The sequence below is a fragment of the Osmerus eperlanus genome, chromosome 20 (assembly GCF_963692335.1).
Source record: "Osmerus eperlanus chromosome 20, fOsmEpe2.1, whole genome shotgun sequence".
NCBI classification, from domain to species: domain Eukaryota; kingdom Metazoa; phylum Chordata; class Actinopteri; order Osmeriformes; family Osmeridae; genus Osmerus; species Osmerus eperlanus.
The window spans coordinates 11475401-11486807 of NC_085037.1; the positions used below are offsets into that span (position 1 = coordinate 11475401).

Consider the following 11407-nt stretch of genomic DNA (forward strand, 5'->3'; position numbering starts at 1 on the left):
GACACTTCTATGATCTTGATGCTCAACCTCACCTGATAAGTCGTGCATGGAGCATCCATGACAGCTCCTTCATCCACACACCACTAGTTTGACGTCATCTCTCTCTCTCTCTGTCTCTCTCTCTGTCTCACTGTCAGTGTCTCTCTCTCACTCTTCCCCTCCATCTCTGTCATTCGCCCTGTCATTCTCTGTCACGACCCCCCTTCCCCCTCTCGCCCTCCCATCCCCACCCCCTGGATACGGGTTCCACCTGAATCTGATTGGTCATTAGCTGACCATCCGACTGGGGATGCAATATCCTGCGAGTAAAGCAAAAATAAAAGAGGGCCGTTGAATTGATTTACTGTGTTTGGGTGGATGAAGAACAAGCTGCTGCTTTAGACTCTAAAGGAGGGGTGGAGTGGGAGGGTAAGGAGGAGTTGAGGATGATATGAAGAGTGCAGGGAGAGGAGGAGAAGATAGAGAGGGGAGAGAAGAGGAGAAGAGAGGGAAGAGAGAAGAGAAGAGGATATGCAAGGGGCAAGAGGAGAGGGAAGAGGAGAGGAGAGAGGAGCGGTAAGGAGAGACATGAGAGGTGAAGAGAGGAGGGGAGGAGAAAAGATGTTACTGTAATTGTTGCAGGCACAATGTGTTTTCTCTGGCAGCTGAGAACATCTAAATTTAGACACCCTTTCCCCATCCTTCACCCCCATTTCTCCATCCCTCCTTCCTCTCCTTCCTCTCCTTCGTGATCCCTTCATCATGAAACATGAAAACCCCATGGAGACATTTACATTTAGTCATTTAGCAGACGCTCTTATCCAGAGCGACTTACAGTAAGTACAGGGACATTCCCCCGAGGCAAGTAGGGTGAAGTGCCTTGCCAAGGACACAACGTCAGTTGGCATGACCGGGCATCGAACTGGCAACCTTCGGATTACTAGCCCGACTCCCTCACCGCTCAGCCACCTGACTCCTGAGACAAAATTGACAGCCCTCCCTGCGTCAGACAATCGTCAACCGTGCCTCAGAGTGCCGCTGTGTGTGTGTGTGTGTGTGAGTGTGTGTGTGCGCACGTACAAATGTATCTGTTTGTGTGCTCATTCTGTGACACGGTGGCACGACGTCTCCACCATATGGGGACTGTGTCAGAGTTGGCACTTGTCAGGCAGAAAGGGGCGAGATAACCTCCCACGCCCTACCTCTCTTCCTCCCTCCCTCTCTCCCTCTCTTTTTTCTTATCCTCAAGTTCATCCCCCATCCCGTGGTGTAAAGCTGTGGTCCATGTAGTATCTCTGCATTCAGTATAATCTCTTAAGTAGTGATGAGTATGATTTATTGGTTCTAAGTCTGTGTGTGTGAGTGTGTTTTGACGGCAGGTGCAGTTTCGTAGGATGAGGGCAGATTGTCCCACTGACACGCACCCACTACCCAGAATGCAACCTGGGATGTGTTGGTTTACATCCCGGTGGGGGGTGGGGGGGGTGGGGGGGAAGAGGCCAAGGGCTTGTGTTGCCACTGAGGTGTTTCACAAGGCCTGCCTTCTCCGACAACAACCCTGGCTACCTGTCGTGTAATTACACCCCATGGGAGACTGAGCACCTGATAGATGTCACAGGCCTCTCAGCTGTGTCACACGTACGGGAGAACCTGCGTGTCACAGGCCTCTCAGCTGTGTCACACGTACGGGAGAACCTGCGTGTCACAGGCCTCTCAGCTGTGTCACACGTACGGGAGAACCGACAGGATTTATCACACTGTTCCTCACCGCTCCCTCTACGCCAAAGACTTGGTTCTAAACCCAACAGATTGATGAAATGTTACTGCTAAATGGAAAAATGGTTAACCCTCATTAGGTCTTTATGCTAAACAAATGCTAAGCTTAAGTGGTTTGATGTAGAGTTGTTCTGGAGCTATCAAGGCCGCTCTCGATGCTCTTAAACAGACAACATCTTCCTTAATAATAATTCAGTTTTTTACGCTGGTAACATTTTTGAAGCATATGATGTTGGGTCAAACAATAGCATGTAAAAAAAGAGATTCCATTTCAAGGCAGAATCCCAAGCATGGTCGACTTATAAAAAAAATTATACACCGTTTCCATTAAAAAACTCCAATCTTGGTTTCGGAAATCAATATCTTTTTTTTGCCTTCTAATCACACTCATATTAAAGATGAAGCCCTTGAACCATAAGATGAATATCCTGCCACGCTGACAGTCATTTGAATCCCATCAGAGCAACTTGTAGAGACGAGAAAAAGCATCTCTGGAAACAGACAAAAGGGACAAAGGGAAAGAGAGAGAAAAAAACAGAGGGGAAAGGAAACACTAGAAATAAAGGAAGGGCAAAGGAGGAACACGAGAGCGCTATTACGGGGCCTGAGAGGAGGAGACGCGAGAGGGGGAGGATGAGGGAGAGAGGGTGTGATAAAGTTGTTCTGACCTAACAGGGATGGTGAGAGATTACAAACAGACGGAGGGCGGGGGAAGGCAGAGAGAGACAGAAGGGAATAACAAGAGATCGCAGGAACAGAAACTGGTGGAGAGAAAGGAGGGTAGCAACAGAGTACAAGAGGAGGGAGAGGGAAATAGGACAAATGGAGAGGGTCAGCTAGCTAAAAGCACAAGCAGTACATTTTGGAAGAAGAAAAGTGCTCTTCCATCCAGCCCAGTAACACGCCCCTAACCAAGCAGATAAACATCCCAGCCCTGCCCAGCCCCAGCCCCTGCCCCAGCCCTTGCCCAGCCCTGCCCTGCCCTGCCCAGCCCTACCCAGCCCTACCCAGCCCTACCCTGCCCAGCCCTACCCTGCCCTACCCAGCCCAGCCCAGCCCTGTCCAGCCCAGCCCTGCCCTGCGTCCACTAACCTTGCTGGTTGAGCTGCTGTGTGCTCTTGCTCCACTGCGACAGTCCCACAATGGCCACCATCTTGGCCCCCAGACTGGAGCGCCTCTTCTTGTTGCCGGCCAGGCCCCCAGGGCCCTCGGGTCCCCCTCCACAGGGGCTCTTCTCCAGGCTGTACATGGCCCCTGAGATGCTGGACGAGCGCACCACGTTCCTGGCTGCCGCCGCGCTCATCCCTCCCGGGCTGGACACGTCCACGGAGCTACTGAGCATCATGGTCTCGTCAGGGGTGGTGGGGGGGCTGGAGGGGTGGGGTGGGGGGGTGAGGGAGGGAGGGAGGAGGGGGGGAGGACTGGGGGGAGAGAGAGGGAACAAGAGAGTAGGTGAGCGGGCTTTTTTGGATTCCTATGACGCCCAAAAGAAGATTACTGGCACTTGCCAACTGTTTTTTTTTTACAAAAGGAAAGCTGTGAAATAAGCATACGCACTGAGATGCTGTACGCACCCAGATCACACCACGAGGCTTACACACACACGTCAGACAGTTTAGAGATATCAGCAGAGGCCGGCTGTTGAGGAGTGACCCTGTCAGCTGGTGTTTGTCTTCTGGGTCATTCTAGAGACTATTTTCACAAGTTGACCTTAAAAAGTGACATCACAAACTCAACATCCTGGGAGAAAACACACACACACCGAAACACACTATACCGGATCAAGTAGTAAGGTCAAGTTCCTCAGTTCAGCAAAGTCATGAAACGACTCTGATTTCCTCACCCTCTCTTATGTTCTTTATCTTGTACAAATCTCTCACATCTTGTTTCTGTCTGTTTCTGTCTCGTTCCGTTTCTCATGGAGGCACCTTACCTCTTTCCTCATCTTCCACTTCCTGCCTTTTCTCAGCTCCTTATTCCATTCTTTTCTCCTCCTCTCATCTCCTCTACCCTTCCCGACCCTCTCCCCTCCTCTTCTCCCCCACCTTTCCTCTCCTCCCCCCTCCCCCATTTCCTTTCCTTTCCTCTCCTCGCCTCTCCTCTCCATCCTGAAAACAGAGGGACTATGCTGAGACTAAACCGACAGCTCAAGGGCACATTAAATATGAAGGTGCACTGTGTCCAACCGCTACACTCACACACCCAGCCCCAATGCTACTTTTTAAATCTCTCCCTCCTCCCTCTCTCCCTCTCTCTCTCGACACACACACAAACCTTTGGTTAGCACAGCATGTTCCACGAGGAATACGTCAGAGTTGTGTCTCAGGTGGTTTGTAGCCAAACACATGGGTGTGAATGCACAAAACGCATGAGCGCACATGCACAGACACACTGTCACACTCACACAAATGCCATACATGCTCAATCACACACATGGATACACCATGAAACAATGGCAGCACAGGTAAGCACATACACTGGAGTGAGAAAAGGAAAATAAGTTGGAATGTAAGATGGCTTGAATGAATCTGTTAAGCACTGTGGGGACAGAGGGGCCCTAGTTTTAAAAGGTTTATTTTTAGAGAACACTACGTAAAATGTTGCACGTAAACCCTGTTCTGTCAACTCAGATTAAGGCTAGTTCAACACTTTTAGGTTGCCTTGTCATATTACCGCAAGGGAGCTGCTTAGTCCTACTATAGCCTATAATGCTGCTGAAAATACACATTTCAGATTCAGTTCAAAAAACACAAACTGTTGTTGTTACGTTTAAAAAAAGTACAAATTGTTAAAGACACACACACACACACACACACACAGAGAGAGAGAGAGAAAGACACAATTAGAAAGAAATAAAGAGATAGAGAGAATAAAAAATGTAATAAAAAACGATCAGATCTTAAGAGATACACACTTCCTCTCACAAACACTCGCACACACTTTCCACCTTTTTCTTCCCTCCTCTTTTCCTTTCCTGCTCATGACACGAGGCTGCGGCCCGCTCTCTCTTGGGGTGCACCTCAAACAGAGTGAGAGAAGGAGGAGGAGAGGGAGGGAGGGGGAGAGGGCGATGAATAGAGAATGAATGTATTAGTGGCTCGATAGAAGAATAAGGACACTGAATATAAACGAGGGAAAGAGAGTGAAAGAGAGAAAGAGGTGCTCGCAACTACTTCAGAGAGAAAGGATGGGAAAAGAAATGAAGGAGGGGAGTATGTGAGAAAGGAGAGAAGTGGAAAGCAAAGGAGAGAGTGGGGGGGTGGGAGAGAACTAGACAGAAAGAGGGAAAACTAGTTTAAAAACCATCCTTTTCTCTCTCTATTTCTCACGCGCTCTCTCCCTCTCTCCCTCTCCCTCTCTCTCTCTCTCTCCCCCTCTCTCTCTCTCTCTCTCTCTCTCTCTCTCCTCCCTCTCTCTCTCTCTGTCTCTCCCTTTTCCATCTCTTCAGGCTTCAGTTTATTGACCAAACAAGCTGCTGAATTTCAGTGTGCGCAAACACTAAACCCTCCCATGGTGTCAATGCCATTATACTGTGTTTGCACTTTATACCTGTTTACAAGCCATTACTGTTTGCACTTCTGGTTAGACGCTAACTGCATTTCATTGGCTCTGCGTTGGTACTGTGCACAGTGGCAATAAAGTTGAATCTGAATCTAATCTGATCTATCCTGTCTATGGTCACCTCGAGGACTATGTGGGTACGCTTAACACTGCAACCCTGGTGCTGGCTGATGTTCAGTATCTCCTCTACAAAAGAACATTGGAGATAATAGTACTCCTCTATAGGAGAACCTTGGAGATGATAGTACACCTCTATAGGAGAACCTTGGAGATAATAGTACACCTCTATAGGAGAACCTTGGAGATAATAGTACTCCTCCATGCAGTGTGCTAAGGGAGCGCTGTGTTTGGTTCAAGCTCTCAGTGTTCATGATGTGTAAAGTTTACCTGCAGTTTAGCCATGGTTTATTCATGCTATCTGGACATGTTCCAAGATTATACAATCAGCAAGCTAGCAACCGTGACGCCAACCTCAAACACGTGTTTGCGAGTATACGTGCATTACTAACGGAAGCTAATTATTGCTTAAACGCCGCAGAACTTCTCACAAGCATTTTCACGCAGCACAGATCAGGCCCTTGGGGTCTGATCTGCTCCCCCCCCCCCCGCAGCCTCAGAGAGGCGGCAGGAGAGTCTGGCCCAGGGTCGGACCAGGAGGGCCATCCATCTTCCTCAGCCGGCCGGGCCGCTCCCCTGACGTATGGGGGCCGTCTCTGGGCTCTCGGGCATCTCATCTGGGAACTCGTTAATTTCTCAGCCTGTCAGCACAACACCGTGGCCTTCCCTGTCCACCTCCAGACCTCCCATCGCTCCGCCCCCTTCTTCCAGCCCTTCTACCTGTGTGGACAGTGTGTGTGAGGATCTCTGTGTGTGTGTGTGTGTTGGTGTGGTCTTGTTTTACCGTGTGTGTGTGTGTGATACATGTGGCAGAGTCACACAGGCATTACAGAAGGACAGACAGGAGGCCTATCGTACTTCCTGTTGAGGTTACCATGGCGATATCCCGTGTTGCGGGAGGGAGAGGCTTGGAGCCTGCTGTTGTGTTTAGTGTGTGTGTGTGTGTGTGTTTGGCCTGGCCGGTGGAGCTTTGTGATCATGGAGTCTCTTTGGGAAGGATAGCAGAAGGAGAGGTTTGCAGTCACATGAAAACACACACTGCGTAAGTGCCAGGGAAACCGGAAGCCAAAAACACACACATTCACAGACTGTCCACATACATGGAACCACACGCACACAGCACATCTGAAACACACATTAACATGTGCCATGTTGGAGGAGGGAAAGAGTCAGAACATGAATATATAAAGGTGAACACAGCCAGTTCTTTCAATCCACCCTCAGCTAAGCACCTCAATCCAACAGCACGGTTTCACACAGATATATCATTCAAAGATTCCTTAAGCAACAAAGAAATCATTTTTAAAAAACTCCATCAAATCATGTATTTATTTGTGATTTCATAGTTTAATTGGCATTACTACAGATCCAATCACAGGCATTATTCCACACAAATACGGTCACACGCTTGCTGTTGAACGTTAAGTGCCGTGGAATAGACAGAAGGCCTAACTCTGAGGCTAAGGCCTGGCTTCTCCCATTGGATCAATGGAACTCAATCAAACCTTTAATGAGGTGAGTCACAGAGTCCCTCTCGGTAACGCACCGACCACGGCGAGCGTTAATGGCGTCGGCCACGCCATGTTTTCAGACAAATTGGCTGGATGGTGCTCAGAAGTCAGGAGACATGTTTAATGTAGGAGTGTGTCTGTCATACAAGAGGGGGGGGGGGGGGGGGGGGGCGGGGCTGTTAACCCTGTAAGACCCAACCCTATAATTTCAACATCACCTTTAGCTCTCCAAAAAACACATTTGCAAATAAGATTTTTTTGGAACGACTACATTTACATAACCAATGGGTCCTATTGTCCGGCCTTGCAATGCTATTGGATAAATTTGGTCTTTCAAAAAAAAGAAATTAGCAATTAAAGAGCTAAACGTGACGTAATTTTACAACAAGGGGTCTTACAGGGTTAAATGAACGGAGATGTCCTGGTAACTGAGTTGTGTGGTAAGTGTGGTAACTGATGGACTGTTGAACATCTTGCCTGAGGATTTACATCCTTGACTGGAGGCACCTGTGGATCCATCGCTTCCTGTTTTACCTCTTTTTTTATGTTGTGTGTGTTTATTTTCAAGCTTTAACGTGTGCCTGAGAGCCATTTCCACTTAAGAGCAGGCTCACAACACTGAATGTCTCAACTGGGATTTGATCTGAATGACTCTGGTGAAGTGCAAGCACTCATGTCACCTTTATAACCTCAAGCTCTCCCCCAAACTGACAGTTTCATCTGGGTTTACATCAGGGGAACGGAGAAGGGAATAGCATGTTTTACCTTGAGCTGTCTCTATCTCCAACAAACAATGTTCTAATAAAAACAGAACAGTAGGAAGAGAATAGGTAAAAATAAAAAAGGTAAATTGTGTTCAAGGGAGAATAAAACTTATCTACTTTTGCTTCAACTTTTCACTCGAAAAAAGCAAAACAGTACCCTTCTACAAACTTGATCTCCTTTAATTTCTCATTTCTCTACAGGTCAACTTGAAGGGGATGTGAGAGAAAAAAAGGAAATAAAATTTATTAAATATCTCCTTTCCTCTTTCAGCCTCACTTCTGATCTCTCTCCCCTCTCAAATCTTCTTCCTCTCCCTCTTTCTCTCTCCTCCGGCACCAGTCAGGCTGAGAAGGACAGAAAACTTACACCGTCAGCAGAGGACAGACTGAGAGATAGCGGAAAATAGAAAAATGAAAAAAAAGAAAAAAAAACGGGTTATGAAGCTGCCGGGCGGTGGGAAAATGGGTTAAAAGGTTTGTGATGGATGAGACGGGGAACTGTCCTGACTCATGGCCTGCTTTCTGGGGGCTGACTAATACATTACATTTACAATTAGTCATTTAGCAGACGCTCTCATCCAGAGCGACTTACAGTAAGTACAGGGACATACCCCCCGAGGCAAGTAGGGTGAAGTGCCTTGCCCAAGGACACAACGTCATTTGGCACGGCCGGGAATCGAACCAACAACCTTCTGATTACTAGCCCGCTTCCCTAACCGCTCAGCGACCTGACTCCCTAATACAGCCGTGTGGCTGGCTGACTGCCCTCCCCCATGCCCCCCATGCCCCCCTCGCCACAATCTGCCCGCCTAGCTCCCTGCCCACCTGGGACTGTGCTGGCAGGCCCGAGGGAGGGGGGGGGGGGGGGGGGGGAGGCAGAGTGCCTTCCCGGATGCGTCTCACCTCTCGTCCCCTCTGCCTCACCCTAGCCCTGCTCACATAGCTTGTGCCTGGTTGTGGGACTGACAGAGGGCCTGCGGGGAGATCAGGGAGATCGAATCCAAGCACGCTGGTACTCCTTGCTTTAGCTGAGGGTGGGAACGTGCACATGGGCAAACCTTTAGGGATGAGATGAGACACATCTAAGGCACGTTGCTCATTTACGACTCAGGCCACCCTTTGCAATCAATCCAGGTCATCGCTCTATTCCTCAATTTCTTTCTCTCTCTCTTCATTATCTTTGATAGTTCTCAGAGCTAGGAACCGACAAGCCTGAAAGTACCCAAGACGCGTGCTTGTCTGTGCCTGTGTGTGCCGTTTCATTAGCATAGCGAATCTGAGGTGGACACTGGACACCACTCATGGTCACACAATCATGGATGCTTCCTTTGATCCAACCGCCCGAGTGTAAGGTTGTTATGTCCGGTAGGTCACACACACACACACACAAGCATGGAGTGCACTCATTACTATGATAAGTATCTGTTCTGCCTCTGTTGTTTTCATTGGATTTTCATTTCAAAGGGAGGCCGACCAACAGTTCCTTGCAATGGATAGGGTGTGTGTTGCCACTGTGTGTCTGGATGAGGGAGGGAGAGACAGACAGGGAGAGACAGACAGGGAGAGACAGACAGGGAGAGACAGACAGGGAGAGACAGACAGGGAGAGACAGACAGGGAGAGACAGACAGGGAGAGACAGACAGGGAGAGACAGACAGGGAGAGAAACCTAGAAGGAAAGAGAGAGAGATGGGAGAGAGACATACACCAGTCTTCTGTTTTCCTGTTGGCTCAGGTGTGTGTGTTGGCCTTTGCATGTGCCCTTTCCCAGTACTACATCTGAGGCTCTGTGTCTCTTTGATGACACAGTGAGTTCTGGCCAGGTTGGCCTTTTGAGGGTGTGAACTTCTCTGATTTGAACTGTCACTTCTCCTACGTTCTCTCAAACACACAGGATCCACACCCAAATCAGCGCCCCCTGGTGAATATTTCAGGAGGCATCATTCTGCCACCGTGACCATATGGCTCTTCACAGCCCTAAGAGCTGGTATACACACTCGTCTAGCTGTGGAATAAACTGTGGGACACGAATGCATGAATACTTAATACATGCACACGCGTGTGGGAGGCCTTGTAGGCCAGCAAGGACAGAAAAAACTGGAAAGTGAAAAAAATTGTAATTTCCTGTATTCGGTTGAATACAGGAATTCAACCGTCCTAAAAACGGTTTATGATACATAATTATTAGCATTCCAGGGATCTAAATGGACAAGGCTGATGATAATGGATGCTCAGCACAACCAATTGTTGATCATTTTATTTCACCTTTCTATGGATGTAAATATTTTGTTACCATCCAATGCAGGTGTAAGAGGCTTGAACATTGTGGTCATGTGTGCGTGTGTGTGTGCGCGTGTGTGCGCATGTGTGTGCCCCTTCTCATATCACACGTCAGTTTTTGCTTTGCTAAATCACTCGCAGGCAAGAATGGAAAGTCACAAAACATGAAGAACAGATGCACTTTCTCTCTATCCTTCCCTTAACCCTTGTGCTGCCTTCGGGTCACATGACCCAAAGGTTCATAACGAACCATCGTTGTGTTTACCCAATTTTACCCAATACAAAAACAAATAAAAATAATTTTCTTTTAACCTTTGCAATGTGGGGGGTCTGAGACAACCCGACGGTTAAAAGAAAATGCTTCACTTTGTTTTTGTATGCGGTAAAGTTGTCGCAATACGACGGTGGGTCACAATGACTGATGGGTCAGAATGACCCGAAGATAACACAAGGGTTAAACACACACACACACACACTCCACCACACTCATATACCACCATCACAATCCTTTGTTTCATTGTCCTCCATTCCAAGGTACTAGGTTTCCCGGGAGAAAGACCACATGACCTTTGAACCCTCACATCTACCTTTTGACATTCAACAGGAAGAGAAATAAGGGCAGTGAAGACACCGATCTACGATCAGCCTCTCTTTCTGCCCTACATGGTTCGACTCCGAAATTGGGGAGTCACCCAGCCTGCCTTCAGTCCACATCGTTTTGAAATTCCAAGGCCGAATGTTGCAAACATTTCCCCAAGCCCACCAGAAGGGAAAACAATTAAATAATACACTATCAATAAATTGCAACACATTAAGACATCTGTATCACCCGAGTCTATGCAATATAGTTTCAGCTCGACATCACCTCTGGGATTCAATCTGCTCCTGTTTATTGGCAATCCTGATTAATGTTCATCTCTAACTGGAAACGTAATGTACCCGAGCTGCAGATTGTTTTATTACTCCCAGCTTTGATGCGACTAGTTATTATGATAATCCCCCTGGGACCGTCACGCATTAACGTTCTGTTAAGTTGTCTGTAAGAGATTTCGGGGGGCATAGGACTTTTGTAGGTACGGGATGACCTATGACAAACGTAACTTTATATGCATGCATTCTCGAGACGTGTTTCTCTTCAAGACAGACCGATATGGCTATCGTAGGAAACAATCACACTGCATGGCTAAACTGACGTTTTCGTGAACTAAACACTAGCTTTGCGAGGTAGCCGATGGTGGCACATATGTCACTCAATACCTACTAGATTGTCTTATATTTGTGTTAAAATATTTGTACTACAATTCCGTTAAAAAGGCAAATGGCAATGATGAATTCTGCAGCGTATAATAGCCATTCCCAAATTAGATTGGGCTTGACCACTGTCATCATTATGATCATTATCGGCATCCCGTACACGCTA

At 47.8% G+C, this 11407-nt stretch overlaps 1 protein-coding gene across 1 annotated transcript in view; it reads right to left on the reverse strand.

The window, feature by feature from the left end:
* Positions 1–3169, reverse strand: part of rims3 (regulating synaptic membrane exocytosis 3) — a 16761-nt gene extending 13592 nt beyond the window's left edge. The window contains 1 exon segment of the mRNA XM_062445995.1: positions 2848–3169. Coding sequence (XP_062301979.1) covers positions 2848–3100 — 253 coding nt within the window. The 5' untranslated portion in view covers positions 3101–3169.
* Positions 3170–11407: the final 8238 nt, after the last annotated feature.